Source organism: Egretta garzetta, unplaced genomic scaffold (genome assembly GCF_000687185.1).
Source record: "Egretta garzetta isolate BGI_Z169 unplaced genomic scaffold, ASM68718v1 scaffold16, whole genome shotgun sequence".
In the NCBI taxonomy this organism is placed as follows: Eukaryota; Metazoa; Chordata; class Aves; order Pelecaniformes; family Ardeidae; genus Egretta; species Egretta garzetta.
In genome coordinates, this window is record NW_009260022.1 from 6,414,638 (window position 1) to 6,434,194 (window position 19,557).

Here is a 19,557-nt window from a genome sequence, read left to right on the forward strand (position 1 = left end):
GAGCGTAAGGACAGTGATTAACCAGCTCTAAAGAACCTAGGATGTCCTTCTTTGATCCATACTTTGCTAAGGAGACTCATAAGACAGGACTTCAGCAGCCTATTGAGTATGGAGAAGTCAGCATAATTAAAGAATGACAAGGCAGCAGGAGCAACAGCTTCAACTTCCAGAGAAGTGAAGGCATAAGATACTGTGCTGATAGTGAGCAGCTTCCCAAAGGCTAGTTAAATCCGCTTATCACAGCTGAAATATCGGAAGAAAGTCTAGCAAGAGTTCTTCACCCCTTGGAACCTCCTTGAGTGATAGCTACTTGAGTTGACTCAAAATCAATAGGTCTAGCGTTTAGACCTGAAAGGAAGGGCAATGAGCATAGGTAAGGTTTGCCTTTAACATTTTTCATGAATTAAAAAGAGTAGCGGGAGGTTTTTAAACAAGGTAAGAGTAATGTCTTTAATTTACAGGTTGAATGAGAAGCTGCTGCTTGACAAAATGGGGAATGTCTTGCACATCCTCTTCAATTGAAGGTTTCTGACTGGGTAAGACTTGTAGTGTATAGTACAACACTTGTTTAACGCTTATTTCCTCCTAGGCTTTCCTTTGCCAGCCTCTTGATACCAAGGAAAGCCTTAGGTACTAAGGAGCAAGTATTCCAGCACGCGCCAGCCAGTGTTGCCTGCTCCGGGCGAGGGTTGCGTGCTGGCATAGTTGCTAGCCAAGAATCTTCTGCTCCTGGCAGGTACAAAACTGCTGCGTGCCCGAGATCGACAAGGCAGAAACGATCAATGTTTTGAAATGTGCGCTCTGGTTTCCGCGGGGAGCGTGCAGTGGGGGTTCTCGAGAAACTGTTTGTTGCCTTGTAATAGAAAGAGCCGCCTTACAGAAACCCAGAAAGGTGAAGATGCTGAAGCGGGTCATCGCAATTCTCGGTAGCGCGCGGTACGCTGCCGCCGCAGTAATTCTGTAGAGGCGCTTTGCCTTGGGTAGAGCAGTGGTTTCCCTCCTCATGCGTTAATCTTGGCTTACCAGGTGGGTTTGTATGTATCTGTGCAAATCAAAGAGTTCCAGATTTCTCCCCCCCCTCCCCCCCGCCTTGGGTAGTTTAGCGGAGGGTGAGACTCTCGCGTGACACCCAGCTGAAAGCACAGCTGCGTTTATACAGACGAATGGCGACAAAAGAACTTTCCATGGAATCCACTTTTGTGCACACTGGTTCTTAACTCTTGGAACGTGCGTTTCCTTTTCTGCACCTTCGGTTGTTGGGCCTGGGGTATTTTTAACTCCTTTTATATAGTAGTCCAGTACCTATTTAAACTTACCAATACGTTTTTGAGTCTGCGTTATTTTTGCGAAGTCAGTTTCTATTTTAGTGTTGGTTATGCTTCAGTTAGAAAAGAAAGTTGAATGGAACCTTTGCATTTTGGTTTAACCTGGGGCTTAGGTGTGTTCACAGACTGATTCAAGTACTTAAACCTGTTACCTGCTGTCTGTAAACAAACATCCGGAAAGCAGACTCTTGACACTGTAACGTACAATTAAAAGTTAACTTGGAAGTAATTTGCAATGGTCTTGTTGAGATTTTCATTTTCAGGAGCTACTTAACGGAAATCTCACAGCGACTGTATTTTTAAAAAAACGCTGACAGACTTTTTTTAGTTAGCCAAGGGTGAGCCAAAATTCAGAACTTCCGCAGCGAGGTCGCAGCCTCTCTCTCTTTAGCAGCTTGGTGCTGAGGTGACAAACTTGCTTTCTTGCACCCGGAGGTGGGAAACCTTTGCTTTTCCTCTGCTAGGCAGAGCTGCCCTTGTGAGCTCGCCGGGGCACCCGCACGCAGCAGCGGCTGGCGGGGAAAAGCCTTGGTTACCCTGCTGAGGGCAAACGCTTTTGTACTTTGGCAGGGGAGGGGGACAGGACGCATTGAAGTTTTTAAACAGTGAAATCTTTAAAATGTTTTAACAAAAGTAAGTCTTAACTTCCAGTTTGCATCCCATTGCTAGGCCTGCATATAGAGCAAAGCTCTGCCTTTCCTTAAAATTGGAGGGTTCTGCGTTGCTGCAGGCTTTGCTCTGTGCTCTGGAGGGGCCTCTTTGCACCACGTATAAGAACTAGATATTCGCTGTTAGAGTTATTTTCACACTTGGATTTACAACACTCTTGTTAGTCTATTTTGCTTAATCTCAGTTATTCACACCCCAATTTGTTTAGAAATAAACCTCATCAGAGATAAACACATCCTTTAGGAGTACTTGGTCAAGCATATCTTTGTCCAAGAGGCACTTCCAAGAGTTAAGAATATTGTTTCCTGGCTAGGCTTTTCTATAGTGGCTGCTACTGGAAGTAGCAGCTGTAAATGGAGATATAAAGATGTAAAGTTCACAAAGCGTTGCTCCCTAACCTGCAGTTCTACAGACGTTTATTTGATATCGAAACCTGCGTGTTAACCTAAAAGCAAATGGTACTTCCAGGTAGCAAAATGTGTATTTCCCCAAAAGGGGCCCAGGTTGATGCAGATGTTGTGTTTTGTTACTAGGGAACACTGGAATTAAATGCAGCATCGTAACTTTGATATCCTTTAAATGTTTGAGGCGGGAAGGGGAATGCTCCTAGGCTTTCAAGCATTGATTGTGTGATGTGCTGACTTGCTGTCTTTTGGTTCCTGTGTTTAAGACATTAACGTGTTTCCATATACTGTCTGCGCTGCAGTGGAATATTCGCTTACGTATCAGTCTGTGGTCTCTGACAAGTGTTTGTATCTTAAATTGTGTGGAGCATGAAAGATCTTGAGTTGTCGCTCAAATTCAGATATCTGATGGATGGTTCTTTTTCTGCTGTGGGTGCTACAGGTTGACATCTCTGTCTAAGATTAGCTTTTTCCTGAACTAAAGTAATCCAAGTATCTCCGTAGAAGAAAAATGGCCTTCATGTAGAAGATAATATCGCAAGATTGGAAACAGAAAAATGTGTTGTAATAACTGGCAGAGACTTCAAGAGCAATGGTGCTAGTGTGCTGCGATCTTAGAACTTGTGGTTAAACAAGTTTAAAAATAGCATGGAAGTTAAAAATTGCAGTATAGTCCATAATGGATTGAAATTTGTTAAAATATTTCAATTTTGTATCAGAATAAAGTGTATATTGTCAAATGACTTACCATCTAAACTGTGTTGCCATCACCTTTTTTTAGTGCTGTGAGGAACACAAAGCGGTCTTAACTTATTGCAACACATTGTGAGTTACAGGATCATCTTTCCAGCTCAGGACTGCCGGTCAGAAAACCGTGGTTCAGCCCAGCTCCTCGGCTTCCCTGTTAACAGTGTTAAAACTGAATGTTTTCATCAAGAAATAAACGGTCTTCAGGTGGAGACTTGTCAGTGTATGAGGTCAGCACTGACTGTGATGCGTTACACTTGGCAATGTCACTTTGTCGCTCTCAAGTTTGGGAACATACTCTGTACCTCGGTAATAATAATAAAATTAAGGATATAGTTTGCGATCTGATGTTTCCACGTGTACCAAAATAATCAAATGGAGAACATTTTTTTTTTCCTTCCTCAGTGGTGGTGTGTGTTTCGATGCGTGTACAACGGTCACTGCCTCCATGATATGAAAAGTACTGGTTTAAACTGAATGCAAGCTGTTGTGGTCCGAGTTACTTCACACTGATGCTTTGCTGGGTGGAATTCGATCAAGGCTTCTGCATTAACTGCAGCTTTTTTGTTGTTGCTCTGTTCACTGTGGTGAGGGAATGAGTATCCCTGCATTAGGTTTCAGAAATGTGGTAGCAGAAATACAGCGGCCCCTGCGAAGGCTGTAAGGATGCTGTTTGCCTTTGGCTTTCATGCTAAAATAAGGAACAAATGGAAGCAGAGGGCAGGGGTTTACAGAGGTCTCTGTGGCCAATTTGTAAGTATCTGTATTACGGCTAGAGGGAACATTTTCTCTGCAAGTCAGATGTTCGCTAGCCTAGTTCAGGGCAGGGGAAGAACCCAGGAGCTCTTCCTCTTCAGGCGCTCTCTGCTTTGCCATCAGACCTACCCATGCGTCAGAGCTACTGTGCATCGGTGTTGAAAGACGGTCCAGGGCTGCAGCTCACTCTGCTTCCTCCTTAATGCTTATGCTCTAAAATTGCTGTCCTTTATGGATTTTAGATCCTCTCGCTTTAAACGGCAGCGGTGTCTCACATTCCCCTAGTGTTCACCCAGGCTTGGCGACTGCTAGGGCTGTTTTCCTTCGTAGGCAGGGCTGGTGGCAAAGTCAGTAGAGATGCATTGGAACAACAGCAGCAAGAAAAAATACCCCTCACTGCTGCAGTATCTTCGACTCGCTTTAGCTGGTGCTTGGCTCCCCTATCTAGAGCAAATAGACCTGCTTTGTCCATCAGATCCAGCCTCTGGGTTTTCAACCGTTGGTATTGACTGTTTGCTCCAAAAAGAGGAGTGTTCTTCATTCGGAGCGTGTCAAGGACTGCGCAGTGGGATGGACTGGTGCGCCGTTAGGAAGGAAGAAGGTCAGGATAAGCAAGGTAAGCAGTCTCAGAAGTGCAAGTTAGGTCACCTGGATTTACGTTTCCTGATGTCTTCTGCAAAACCAGATGTTACTACTTGATGTAATGGGTAGGGTTCCTAGTCCTTCCAGGGATGCTGGAAGTGTGAGGCTGCAGGTGTTTTCATGACTTTGCTGTATCTGCCGCCTCAGATACAGACGTTTTGTGGGGCAGGACCTCGCAGCAAGTAACGGGGTATGAGAGGCTGTGTGTGAAACTGTTCCTTTTCTCTTAAGGTAGGTAGGGCTGGAATAACTGATAGTCCCGGGTTTAGGTATGTTGGCCATTATGCTCACCTTTTAAAGAGTCAATAGGGTCAGGGTTCCTGGCATTACACTGCCCTGGAGCGAAACTGCCTTCTTGGTGAAGCTGTTAACTGCTCTGCTTTCCTACCCCTGCTCTTCTCTGGTTAGAGGGCGAGTGTGTGCGTCTGCACCAGGCACCAGAGAGGCCTCTGCTATGCGGAATCAGTAACTGATTTACCGGGAAGATGAATGACAAGGTGACAGAGATTGGAAATAAAAAGTTATTTGGGGTAATAAAAACCAAAGGTGATTCTGCAGTTACACCGATACTGCTGTGACCAGGTGGACAATAAAATAGCATCTGAAATTCTCTGCATACAGGGAAAACCAAACCTGGTACTTGCATAATCGCGGGCTCCGAACTAGTTAAGTCTGTTCAGGTGAGAGGGCTGAGTCACTGGAGAGGTGTAGGAAAGCAGCAAACAGCATAGAACAGTCAAGACCAGGAGACAGACCTGTGACAGATCGATATTCACCAGAACTACAGCTTTCTGTACTGCCTCTTTGCACTGTTCTTTCTTTTTTCTTTCTTTGAGGACACTCCGAAGGTCCATAAAAAGTGATACAGTATGGAAGTGGGATTATGATAATCTAAAATTGTTCCTTTGGCTTTCATGGCCAGCCATGAGAGGAGATCCTTTCTGCTGGATGTGCAACTCCAGCATCATTAAAAAGTTTGGGAAATAAAAATCTCGAGACTGAATTCACCAACAACCACATCACTTTAGCATTACTCTAACTTTGTGAATAACGAGCTAATGGTTTCCTCTTCAAAACCTCTTTCCTACAACATTATTAAACAATTTTTGTGGGTCCTACTCTACCTTTTTTCAGTATCTCCTGTTCCTTCTTTTAAAGAAGTGTACCACAAGGTCTTGCAAAACAACATGGTGTTTATTATCCTAAGTGAAGTTATGCGTAATATTGTAATAGACCAAGTATTCCTAAAATGATACAGAGCATCAGTGGCAGAAGAACCATTTTGGATTAAAGGTGCCTTTTAGGAGTGTCACAGGGAAGATGAAGAAAGATGATACAGTTTTTAATGTTCAGATCAGTATGTGTATTTCAAATCACAAATTATGCATTTTCTGTATTCAAAAAAATCCACAATGATCAAGTACAATGAGTCCATTAGAAGAGTAAACAAACCAATGCTATTTATTTGCCCCATTTTTATTCTCTTCTAGGTCATAATTTAAACTCCACAGTGCTTTTCAATGAAGTGAGCACAGGTTCCAAACAGTGCAGTTGGCAGGCAGTTGGTATCCCTCCTTCCGTAAGCTCCAAAGTAACAGCAGTGACAAGCGGCGCTCGCTGATCAGAGTCAGAGAGGTGTGGTGTATTTCTAGAACAATTACTCGGAAGCGTACAGAATTTTTAGCCAGAAAAAGGCATAATGCTGACAGTGTCTTCATTAACAGATTTTAAATGCCTTTAGAGGAAAGATCTATCCTCCCTCAATTTAAGTAGTGTTCAAAGAGCAAAATAAAAACTATGTAAACTTAGCACAGATTTGAAACTTAACTTTGTGTTACACAGTCCTTCCAAATGGCTGTTAAAATGATGCCAAACGAAGCATTAGTAATGCTGACGATGCTGTGCAATACATCTCCGGTTATTAAGCGTATTTGTTACATGAAGACGTAGCCAGGGAAAACTAGTGAGGGTTTCCCTCCTTTAGGGAAATAAATGTGTATGAAGTAGAGTTAAAAAAAAAAAAAAAGTTTAATGAACTGATAAATCAAAATCAAACACTAGGTATCAACTTTTATACTAAATTAAAATAATATATTAAATATAAAGCAAGTATAAATGTGTAAGAAAAATGGGAAACACACTATTGCATATTTATAAAAAAGTATCAGAAGCCGTACTGTTTGTCTTGCAAGAAATTATATTTAGAAGGCTAAAATCATTTATATTTCTCTCTCTCTCTCTCTCAAATCTATGAATATAACAAGAGATAGGAACAGTATATAAATATGGTATCTTTAAATATTTACATGTATATGGAAACTAGTCAAAGTGGTGCTATAAGAAGGAAATGTCTGTTATAGAAGTGAGATTACAAATTTTGCATACGTCCATCTGCATTACACTATTAGTTTTAAACTTGCATCTTCCACAAACTAATCATTAGCTTTAAAATTATCATTGCATAGAATTACTTGAAAAATATTATCTGATTTTGCATTCCACCTCACAGTAAAAACTATCAGGGTAGCGATACAAAAATAACAACTCTGAGAACAGTAGCCAGCTGTGCTGCCCTTCAAAGTTTAGTCTCTGACTTCTTGCTTTTAGGAATAAGAAAGACATTGCCGTCTCTAGTTTGCTGCAGCGAATATTCACTAGGAGAGTAAGACCTTCCATCTTCATCGCGCAGCATGCTGAAGACCTCAAGGTATAAGGTGGTTAGCTGCTTTTTCATTTGTCGGAGGCTTTTGTCGTGCTCTCCTTTTTCCTTAAGCAATTTCTCTTTCTCATCTTTTAGGTTACTCAAGTCTTGCTCCAGTTCCACTATATTTTCCAGTTTTCTTTTACGGCAGTTTTGAGCAGCCACTTTGTTCTTGCCTCTCCGGCGTATATCTCGAATAAGCGCGAGCTGGGCTTCACTGAACTGCTCCTTAGACATCATTTCATTGAAGTCATCAACTGGGAGATTGATGATTTTTTCAACAGGAAAAGGGATCTGCAGAGCTTTTGCTCTTTGCTCATCTCTTGTGAGATGAGCTTCAAGGCAGCTTGAGGGTTTATCTTTTGCGAACAGGGCTTTGGGGTGGCCTGGACCGGCAGGGGGTTCTTTCTTTGGCGTGTTTGTACATTGCAAACTAGGCGTTTGAGTGCTTGGCCCCACGGAAGAGAAGACTCGATCCTGGAACTGCAAAGACTGCAGGTGAGCGTTGCTCTGCGGCACGCTTCCAGGAGCACTATCCATGTCTTCCATTTCCGAATCGCTACAAACAAAAGTCTTATCTCCATAGGCGGATGATTCGACAGAGTGTTCAGGTGATGCTACACTAGAACTTGCATTCAGTGAAACGCCAGAGTCAGAATCATTACATTCTGGTAGGGTTCCTGAGAGGTTGCCATTAAAAGCTTTACACAGTGAGAAATCAGAAAGATCAATAGGTTCACTTAGAATTTCCGCAAGTGATTGACTGATGGTGTTTGTCGTTGCTGTGTCACCGTTCGCCTTTGTATCAATAAAGGTGGTGTAGAAATCCTCACAGAAATCAGAGTTTGAAGGGGACATGTCATTTAAAGAGTTCACGCTCAGCTGGCTGGTGTCTTCCGGTGGCAAAATGCTGGAAAAGGGGCCCTCGATACTATCCAAGAAATCTGGACCGCAGTTAACGTCTTTTCTCATGATGGGTAACGAGCTGTAGTAATTATAGCTGTTCTGCATCTCTGTTGGCTTGGTTTCAGGGCTTGCGATTGTGCTTACCTCAGCCAGGTTATCATTTTCAATGTTAAGACACTACATGGGAAATGCAAGAGAGAAGTTGAGCAACACACCTCCAACTGATAAAACCTTTTTCTATAACCCACAAACATTAAATACCTTAAGAATCAACACCACACATAAAATGGGTATTACAATACTGCTGTAACCTAGATGACTACAATACACTTTACGCAGAGGCAATCTAGGAAGCTGATTAGATGCCTAAGCAAGGGTATGAAGCAACTGGTTCTGGACAAAGCTATTTAGATTAAGGGAGCAGAGTCTCTCAAACTCCTAGCAAGATGCTGAAGAGACCCATTCCAATGCTTATGGAAGCTGCACGGAGCCCTCCTGTTCTGGTAAATTGCTAGTGGGGATCCTGGAGCTGCCAGGTCTGAACTTCTCACAAGCACCACCGCTAGGAACGGCATGAGCACATGTAATGGGTAAATGTAAAGTTACTGAATGAGACATAGCAAGCACTACTAGCAAACAGTTACTTTTAGCACTCTTAATTTCATGCTATGTGATGGATTTCTTTTCCTCAAAAACCAAGATTCTTTTAGGCTTTACTGAATGAAGCAGCTGTTCAGTGCAGAGAAATGTAATTCTTGGTGAAGTAAAGAGAGTACTAACACAAAGCCTTGCAAACATTAACTCACCCCGTGTACTTTTAGTTAAGCTGGCTGACATCAGTGTGAGCGTCAAAGACTATTACATTGATGGGCTTTCCTTGGCTGCAAGACCAATGTTCTTTCCAACGGGGTGGCAGTTTCTTAACTGAAGCTGAAATAAGTGTGCCTGCTGTCCCCAAAGAATTAGGCAATTACCAAAATGATTCTGTTCCTCTTAAGAAGAGACCACACACTGATTATTTAACCAGAGATCGTTCGAGGCTTAAGCTAAGGTTTTGAATGAGAGCTCTTTTTTTTTTTCTTTTCTTCAAACATAATTTGTAAAAGGCAATGCCCTCAATTTAACGATCTCACTTCTTTCTTGAAGATTATTCAATTGCTATTCAGAATTACTGCAACAGATAATTTTGGTTTGGTTTCTTAACGTATTTTCAGCACCACTGCTGCCTCTTCACAGCCAACTGCCCTTGTTACTTATTGTGGGGCTTTTAAGCCTGCCACAGGAGCAAAGATTAGGGAACTAGGAAAATTTTGAAAAAATATAAAAAGACAAAGGGAAAATGTAGAGTGGTGGTTCCTGCGAACTTTTTTTTAAATATGAATCAGATTTACAGGCATTCCACCAAGCATTCATCTCGTGTTAGCAGCATAAAGTAGAGCAGCATCTTGCTAAAGCATGGTGATGTTCTACAGTAATATATTTGAAAATAAATTTACTCAGTTTTATAGTCAAATCTAAGGAAAATAAATAGAAACATAAGGATGAGAGGTGGGGAAAAGAAAACCCTAGACGTCCTCCGTAATGCACAATTTTGAAATATAGCAAAGTGATTTTTTTGGTTCCTTTGAAATACTCAGTTCATGATTGTTCATTATTAGTTCTTACTGAACATATACAAACAGTAGTTATATAACTATACGTGACTCTTCTACGTATCTAAATATACGTTCCATCATCATCTTTACGAAACCTTTTCCTTAGATAAAAGTTGAATACAAAAGTAACCGTAAATGACTTGCATAATCAGACACTGCAAAAAACCCCATTTACAATAATGCTTGTGGAAACAACTCCTGTCATAGATCCATAATTCAGAAGCATCTGTTTTTAAGCAGCTGAAATTTCAAGCATGATCATGCTGTAACGAGTTGCATAGAGAGGCAAATGATGACTTGCTAAACATGGGGAAATTCTGATTGGGAATATAGATTGTGTTTTATTAAGGCCTTCTGATAAGCAACCAATTTCCTTCCTCCTACACGTTTTTCAATATATTCTTTTTGAAAAATTAAAGCTCATATTGAGTTATAAACAACCTAGAAGTGTAGGATCCAACATGACAGCCATAATCACCACCTGTTAAGATGTACTGTACTGCATTCTCCAAAATACCATGCTATTTTTTTTCAGGTGCTTAACACACTAAACCTTTACCTGTAACTCTGGAAGGGACAATAATTCTTCCCAAACTTGCTCTATGTTCTGCATATTCTCTGCATCAGCAAGTGGAGCTAGAACAGGTGATTCAGGTGCCTGAGTTTGATCAGAAGCAGCGAAGACTGGGTTGCTATCGATCTGAGTAGGATCCAGTGACTGAAATGCAGCTGAAGAAGCCTGAAGTGTTAAAAAAAAAAAAAAAAAAAAAAGAAAAAATTGAAAAAAACCCCAAACAAACAAAACAACAATAACAACAACAAAATCCCCCACATTAAGAAACCCTACTCAAAAAAACCAACTTTGAACTTCCCAAAGCAAAAATATGGGTTTTGGCGTTCTACCATTTCTGCAGAACAGACAGACAGGTATTTCTTAACAAAAGCACTTTTTGTAAAAAATGGGATAATATAAAAATATTCTTATGAAAGGCGTTTTCATATTCAAGAAAAAAGCCCAGGAAAACAAAAATCCAGAAACTGGCTGGTGAAGGGCTTATCCTTACACATCCGATAGTCTGGATCAGCTCATGGAAATGAAGGAACTCAAATGCACGAACTCCAGAGAGCTGCACTAAGCTCGCTGTCGCAAGCCGACAAAGTCCGCTGCCGGACTCAGTAAGCAGAAGGAAGGCAAGAGTACTGCTCCACTCCCTCCGGCCACTGCCCTACTTCAAGCCTACTACACTGCTTCATTCCAGTTGGACTCAGCTTGAGGACAAAACTCAAATCATATCACAAATTAGTATTATGCTGAAGACAAATCTCAGTAAGAGAACACAAGAGCCCGATCCCCTAGGAGACCACCTGTGAAAGTACTGTATTGAGCATTTTTTACCTCATTGTCATCTATAAATGGGAATGCTTCTGCCAAGAGCTGCATGCAGTCATCAAAGGACAAGGCCTCTGCTTCTGGTTTTGAAGTCTGTGCGGTCTAAATAGGAAAGTTATGAAAAAATATTACTACATCTTTGAATAACCGAAGAATCTTCCATTACAGCAACGAATGCAAATTCATTTTAGGTAACCACTAACATTATGTCTTTCCATCCTGCGGATGGAAAAAGGTTTAAACACACTCACAAACACGTATTAAGAGTTTACCTGTGAGAAACCGATTGGCGGCTCAGTATTTTCTGACTGAATGCGCTGAGCTGGCTGAACAGGAACAAATTCACCTGTCTCTTCGTCTAACTCCAGCTGAGCCAGCAAGGCTTTCTCCTGCTCTTTTTGGAGCTGCTCTTGTCTTTCCTTTTCAAGTTTCTTCTGTTTCTCGAGTTCATACTCCTTCCGTCGTTGACTAAGATCAAAAACTTCACGCCTTGCCCCAAGGTCTATATCTTGCCTCCAAAGGATGTCAATCAAGTTCATGTCCTGTAATAGAAATGCTTTTTTTAAGCAAGTTTGCTCCCCAGCAAAACTGGTTTAGAACAATAGCGAAGCTTTTGATTTCTGTATTAATTATGCTATTTCAAACAGGTAGACTCGCGTAACTGAGGCTTATTCTCTTAATCCTACAAAATTATCTAAATAAAATATCATCTCTATACAACCTTTCTTAAGTGTGTGAACTGATGGTTTGGTTGCTGTGGCCTGCACCCAGACTCATATAAACGAAGTAATTTGTTACAATTGGTAAGGCAATACCTGAACTAGCCAGAGGATAAATATATTCTTCTTTCCTAAGCTAGCTCATAGAACACGTGGAGCTATGGAATGAATTATGCCACATTAAGAAAGTAATTTTTAGGAGAAAAGAACAGAAATTGAAAAGTTTGCACATGTAATTTTTTTTCAGATGATCTTATAAAACCATAAAAGCTGACTAAAAACATGACGGGGGCTGTCTGGAGTAACTATAGTAGCCATACTGCAAAATGTATTTTAAAATATGTATGTTCCATCCTGGTATTAAGTATTAATCTGAAAGATCAGCAGAACAGGGCTTCAGAGTCGGAGGATAAACTGGTTTCAAAGTCGCCGAGTGACATAACATCACTGTAGCACTAAACTAAGCACTAAATATTAAGACTATTACTAAAAAAAAAAAAAAAAAAAAAAAAAAAAGGTAATGTAAAGCTTAGTCTAAGTTGATGTTCTAAGCACAGTTGGTTTGGAGTAGCCAAGTATAAACTAGAGGTCAACAGTCTCAAATTTGGTTCATCAGTTGGCCTCTGGCTCATCACAGAGTCAATCATTATCCAGCAACTGACAATGACCTAAATTTCTTGGAAATCAGCCACCCCTTGCTCCTGCAGTGTTTCAGAAGACAAATTAAACTCTGCTATTTAGGGAAAATCAACCAGTTAATATTATTTGATTTGGCTACAATTTCTTTTAATTTCTTGCATATGTAGTGGGGGGGGGGGGGGGAAGGGAGAAAGGGGTTAGTAGATTGTTTTGGATTTTTTTACTGTTTAAACATTCAATATTTTTCAAGGCTGAAGTTTGGACTACTTTCTTCTGTGAAGAAAACCTAACACTTAAAAATCATCAATTTGGATGTCAGCTGATACAGAATTTTAACACTTGGTAGCCACATTTGTCAGACGAGTAAACGCCAACAATTGCTAGCTGGTGCCTGGGAGTTTTGATTTTACAGCATGTTTCATTATTCTTAAAACCACCCTTTAGCAGCAGCACACAAAAATAATGTTCAGTGTTGGGCATTCTCATCAGGCAAGCACGCTACAAATAACATACCAAACACTACATTTCATTTAAACAGAACATTACCGATGCAGTCGGCAGTGCTGCACCCAAGATACGTTTATTTTCTACACCCAAGATACGTTTATTTTGCCATACCATCAAATTAACACATTCCCTTATCTCTAAAGGCTACTTTCAAATAGAGAAGCAAAGTAACCCGAATGCTGTCATGTTAACATTCAAAACTGTCACTTCTGTACAACAGTTATGGCAAAAAGCTTTAGGGCAAGCCCACATCTGAACAAACCAATTCAGTATTCTTATTTCTTCGTTAAAAATGCTATACCATTAACTCTCATATTTATACATTGCATGAATTACTTCTGCCGGTTACTAAAAAAATTACTTTTCTCTAAAATCGGGCAGTTAGGTAAAACATCTATGTGTAACACCATGCAGGCATTCCCAAATCGAAGGCATATTTAATATACCTTGCTGGGGGAGACCAAACTCAGCTTTAATGGCCAGCAATGAAGAAGCTGAAATAATTACAGTGGCTGCCCAAGACAATGTTTGGTCTCTCCAGATTGGCAGGGTAAAACGAACTAATTAAGTTCTGCAGTAACTGGAGGTATTGCAATATGGTAGAGCTTCATTAAGGGCCAGTAGTTTACCAGCTGCTCACTGTCTCCTTCTGCAGCAGATTCAAAACTGTTTCCTAGGCTCAGAGCATTTGCAATATGTTCTGGGTAAAACTGCAGGATCTGGATTTTAGGGCTCACTTCTGAATTATTCATTTACAAGGCACCATTAAAAATGTGACTCGAAAGATTTTTTTTTCTGTGTGTATAATGCACGAGGCTGTGAATTAACAGAGCTGTTTTCCTCCCCCAGTTGCAATAGACTACAACACAGAAATAGCAGAACTGGTGCTCAGTTTCAGTTTAAATCACAAAAACCAAAAGTGATTAAAAAAAAAAAAAGGTACAGAAGGCATAACATTTTCCTCAAGAAAACCCACGTAGCCTTAGTACAAAAACTTAAGGCACAGCTATTAAATCTTTCAACCATACTACTGGCTATATTCATTATCAAAATAAGAAGCTTTGGATGCTGCCTCGTTTGTGGGATGAGAGATCTCCAAAGACACCAGCTGGCCAAAAAAAAAAAAATGCTGTTGCTGTGTGGCTGTACCCCACCTCTGTGTGTGTGCAGCAATCAATTCAGCAAGCAGGATTTTTTTTTTTTTTGAATGAATACGCTTGCATGGTTTTCGGGATCTTGGGCTGTTGCTTGAGAAATATGACGGCATTGACTGGCTCCTGTCACCAGTTTTCAAGGGACCATATTTAAGCCCAGCATCTTCTCTCTGGCAAAGGGCTGAGCTTTGCTAAACAGTGCTGTGCTCTGCCCTGGAGAGAGATGCTTGTCAGGAGCACCTTTTTTTATTTTATTCAGTTATGGTGTTTGTGGCACTTAAAATCAAAAGGATGTTGTTTTGGTTTTGGTTTTTTTTAATTATTACCGTATAATTGGAAAAGAGCCCACCTATCTTCAGTTTCTATAGAACTTTTCGAATACAGCAATATTAGCCTTAACTTTGAATAAGAATTCAAGTAATTACTCTTCACCTGAATGGGTTACATGGAGGAAGTGTTCTTCCATTTGATATGCTAATATGTAATATCATCAAATAGCACCCCGATTTAAATATTAACCTGCCATTTAACACTAATCTATCATTTCAGCCAATGCTTTTAATAATATCGCCCTTTCAAGATAAAAAAAATCTGGGCATTAGTCCAAAGCCTCAGGTCAAAGTTAATGGAGTCAGCATTGACCAGTGATTCACTAAGGAGTGAATCACAATGCCCAGCATGAGGTGACGGCAAAGAACTAAAAAAAAACCCTGCAGTCTAGAGCAAATATTTAGCAATTTTGTTCCTTCAGCCTCCCCACAGCCTTCCTCTTCAAATTATTTCTCTGCTTTGTTGAACACTATCACACACATACACAAAAGGATCCACAGACACAGGCAGGAATTCTATTTTAGGTTTCTCACTGAAGCATTTTCCCCCCTTCCATCGTGAAAGCATCAAAAAATAACTGTGTATTTGACACCTGGTGTGTTTAACTAAAGCCATGAAAAGGTATTTTACTTCTTGCCTGCGCAACAGGTACCCTCTAATTTTTAGATGTCTCAACACGATGTGCTGGTCTCGGAGAGATTCATTTGGAGGGATGAGCGAGCACAGACCCGCATCCAAACTGGAGCACGTGCACGGAGAGTCCTGTGAAAGATTCATCTGACCCAGGGCTGGCTGCTGCCCTTCGAAGCCACGCTAACCACTTCCCTTAGCATCAGGCACATTTACTGTAAAGGTGCCAGCAGTCCCTCATGTGACGGCGTCCACAAGTGCCCGTTTGTTCTTTCCTCCGTTGTGCAATTTCTTGAATTGCATCAGAGGAAACAATGGTTTTGGCAGAGCCAAGAGGCAGCGGAGGAAGAGCCAGGCCTCCCGGGCAGGAGGAAGGGCCGGCGCCTGGGAGGGATTGCAGCCACGACGCTTCCCCCTCGTCTAGAGCTCAGCTCTTTACCACTGAACACCAATGCCTAATTTGAGGGGAAATACGTTATGGTATTTAACACGTGTGTTACCATTGTCCAACATTCCTAACTTCTGGGAAGATAATATGGTTTTAATATTTTTTCCCAGGCAGACAAATAGTGATTTGATTTTATTTATAATATTTTCTTCACAATTCTGCAGACCAAGAAAGAACTTCTCTCAACAGAGAAGGACACGCTTTGCTTCCCCGTGATCCATGTAAGCAGGCGGTACCTCGTACTCATGGTTTGAGGGTTGGTTTTTTTTTTTCTTCATTTAGTGATATGCTCTTCCAACCACATTGATAGCTTAGTTTGGACATATAAAGGCACTTCTAATAAGATAAACATAAATGTTAAACAATTCACATTAAGCCACCATCTGGCCCCCAATGGAAATTTTCATGTTTTAGATTTACATATCAGCATTTGCCATCTGGGCAGAGTCTGTTATACATTTTATGAGAAAATCTCCAACTACATTGTAAAGTTTGACAATTAACTCTTATTGCTCCTAAGCAAACATGCTTGCAGTAGGGTAGACAAAGGCAAGAAACCCTGTTTTCATGTTACTTTCACAGACTGACTTTTGTGCTCTAAACAAAATGCTAATCTTTTGTTTCACCCCTGTTTGGTTTTATCTGACTGATTTTGTTTGGACTATAAACCATTTACAGGTAGCACTGGTAAAGTCGAAACATGCCAGTGGCCCAAGCATCAGCAGAGAAAAAAATTCAGAAAGTGCTCTCAGACAGCACTCTCAACCCATCATTAGCTATCCCCTTAATAGAGAGCCCATCTGTGGGTTTTGCACATTTACTTCCTCGAGTCATGCCTTTTGCAACATAAATTGGGAAAGCATTAGCAGTGCCTCTCACCAGACACGGATTTGTTTTTCTTTCCCATGATCCATTAGCACCTAACTCCAAGAAGAGAGAAGATTTCACACGCCAGCACGAATAAATGAAAGAGCAACAGAATCGATAGATATTGCATCCAGCTGGGGAGCTCAGACAGGGACCTTACAAGCAGCAGGAAAACACTCCTACAGCTCATTCACAGAAAGAGAACTCGCAAAGTATCCCCCAATTCCTATTTGCTTTCCAGAAAGCGAAAGGAATGAACAAAAAGCACCTTAAATTTTTGCTGTACTAAAAAAGAAAAAAAAAAGTGTGGGAAGTGAGAATCAAGTATCTGAGATACTCCAAGGCAAGAATGGAAGGGAGGGGATTGAGTAATAAAGCAAATGCAAGAGAAGGAGCTGGAAGCATGTCACCACTTAAGAAAAACACAGGCTGCAAAAGCAACAGCTGAATGTCTTCCCCTCCTTATCCTCAGGAGGAACTGATTTTGTTCAAGTGGGTTTTAAGAATGATTTATAAGTCATTCAGTGTTTTCAGATGATCTCCAAAATCACCAAAACTAGCGCTTTGTTTTCTAAATCTTTTTCAAGGTAAGTTACTTATTTAATTACAACTCAATTACAGAAAAAAAAATCCTGGGCACATAAGCCTCATGCTTCAGAGAAAGCACAGAAAGCAGATAAAAGTTAGCCTAACACCCTAACTTTTTAAAAGCAATTGAGTTTTGAAAGCTGACCCATAATTTTCAATCCCTTACAACTAGAAATCGAAGAACAAAAGTTAATTCAAGAATGTGGAAGGGACATCGAGGACGTGAAAAATCTGAATGCCCAACAGCCCTTATGAGAAGAATGAGGAAAAGGGAATGGCAGAAACTATTTACGCTGGAGGGCAGAGGGGTACAATAGCAATTTTAGATGTCTGGATTTAGGATTTGGAAATGTGACAGAACAGAGAGCTGTCAAACACCACCACGTGACAGCAACCTGTGATTTGTGAATGCACAAGGTCAAATCCCTGACTGCCCTGCGGAGCTGCCTGCTGTCCCACACTCTTCACCAAGACCTCCCAGGCAATCTAGGAGGAAACAGGGTGCTTGGGTGGGTATGAGGGGGTGTCTTTTTTAGTGTCTTTGATACCTGTGCCACTTCCTACTGGTGTGACTGGACTGACACTAAACCAGTATGTCTTGACACTAAGTCAGCCTACTTCTGCTTCTCAATGCCCTTTTGCTCTTCCTGGCCCTAAATAATCTTCGGATGCCTGGTATCTTTGCAAACTCTTTTTAAGCCCTGGGAGGCTAACTTACCTGAAAAAGAACTCTAAAAGGGTTGGAAAGCCATAGCTTTAAAGAACTGATGTTGTAAGAGAATTTCCACTCCATGTCTATATAAATAAGCTTGTTGACCACATGTCTTGGAACATTCTTCTGCCCCAACAGAGACATGAAATAAGCTCAGTCCCTGAAATCTGTTTGTAAACAAATTTTATTTTCTTACTGAAGAAAGAAACATCCAGAATGCTTTACCAGGCCAGGAACCAAAGCAGTCTTTATATTTCATTAGCTAAAATGTTTAGCCTCTGTTTTCTCCTAACTTACATATCATCTCTCAGATGGTACCTCCCACTGTATTCCAGAAAGCTCTCCTAATAATGCCAAATTGTCAGGTTCTACTCTTCTAAATTAAGTAAGTTGAAAAACTCCTTGGCTGGATTTTCTAGCATTCTTAAGGAAGTTTCACTGCAAGCCTTAACTGGGCATTATTCTGACAAAGATGGGGAGAGGTTCTGGGTGGCTGGAAGGACAATCTTCCCCTACTGGTGCAATTCTGGACACTACCCTCCCACTCTCCCAATCCTCACTCCAGAAATAACTCCTCTGAGAGGTGGATGATTTCTATATTTCACCTGAAGCGTCATCTTCCAGGAACGGTATCAACAAAGGCTATGACTGTAAGATCTGTACAGCTCCCAACATGATGGTTTTCCCATATGACATCCTGTGGCAAGCAAGCTCTTTCCAAACTGCCAGGGAAAACATATGCCTCATATATTCTCCAGTAATAGTGAAAAGACAGGTTTCTTTAAGGCTGAAGAACATAAAATGAGCAAGAATATAACTGCAATGAAGAATAGCTGTTGTAGGCTGTTTATAGTCATTAATATACTAACTTCATTTCAACTCCAAAAGCTGCAAAATCCTAATGCTAACAGTAGAGCAAGACCACAGCAGGTAAAGAAAAACACCCTCATCAGAAAGCCAGTAAAGAGGAGGAGGGACATAAAGAGCAGCTTACTTCTTCACTTTGACAACAGTTTTCTCTCTTTCTGCAAAATCAATCAATCCTCACCTCCATGCCACTCTTTAAAATACTGAACATGCGCAAGAGCCTCACAGCACTCCCTTCCAGCCTGGGGCACAGCAGCAGGAGCGACATTCTCCTCTCTGGCTCATTAATCTCTGGAGTCGAGAAACACATCCACATATCCTTTTCCCACCACATTCGGTCTGCCTTGAGGTGACCATTTCTGGTACAACAGATCAGGGGATTCTTGCTCAGCGCTGCAGATCTTTTTGCAGAAGATAGAGCACCAAACAATCTCAGATACTCCAGAAGTAGCTGTGTTTTTCTAAAATGTATAATCAATACATATTTTAGACAGTAGCTTTAAAATATTAGTATTTGATATAGAGCATGTGGTTTCCAGGGGCTGAATGGTCCCAAGACTAATCCTACCTCAACATCTTTAAAAAAAAAAAAAAAATGGGGAGGGGACGGGGGAAGCTGAAACCCACTGTCTCATTTGCATGGCATATAGAAAGCAAAGTCTTAAACCTGACATTGGTACTTACTGTCTTTGTATGATATCTGTTTTTTTAAAAGTTATCTTCTAGTATTCATGGCCAAATATGTCATGCATTGTATCTGCTTCAAATTTCCCTATTTCTGCCTTAGCCTAAAGGAAAAGACAGTGAGGTCTAATGCTGTGAGCTGCTGCTGGTAGACTTTTCTTGAATAAATTTAACTATGCCCATATTTACAAGCACTACCCTTGCTGCTAAGCAAAAG

The 19,557-nt window shown here is 40.9% G+C and overlaps 2 protein-coding genes across 6 annotated transcripts in view; one reads left to right on the top strand and one right to left on the bottom strand.

Annotated features, from left to right (window-relative positions):
• Window positions 1–6,569, top strand: part of HNRNPA3 (heterogeneous nuclear ribonucleoprotein A3) — a 22,454-nt gene extending 15,885 nt beyond the window's left edge. Inside the window, exons 14-15 of one of the 5 annotated variants that reach the window (XR_004842269.1) lie at window positions 462–536; window positions 737–6,569. The gene's annotated coding sequence lies outside the window, so the exon portion shown is untranslated. Of the gene's footprint in view, window positions 1–461 lie in introns of all 5 variants that reach the window. The other 4 variants (XR_004842270.1, XR_004842271.1, XR_004842272.1 and 1 more) reach the window with 4 other exon arrangements.
• NFE2L2 (nuclear factor, erythroid 2 like 2) lies at window positions 5,974–19,085 on the bottom strand. The gene is made up of 5 exons (XM_009640804.2): window positions 18,838–19,085; window positions 11,468–11,737; window positions 11,202–11,297; window positions 10,365–10,544; window positions 5,974–8,327 (listed from the first exon to the last, which is right to left on the bottom strand). The coding sequence occupies exons 1-5, from the start codon at window positions 18,988–18,990 to the stop codon at window positions 7,119–7,121; spliced, it is 1,908 nt and encodes a 635-aa protein (XP_009639099.2). The 5' UTR covers window positions 18,991–19,085; the 3' UTR covers window positions 5,974–7,118.
• Window positions 19,086–19,557: the final 472 nt, after the last annotated feature.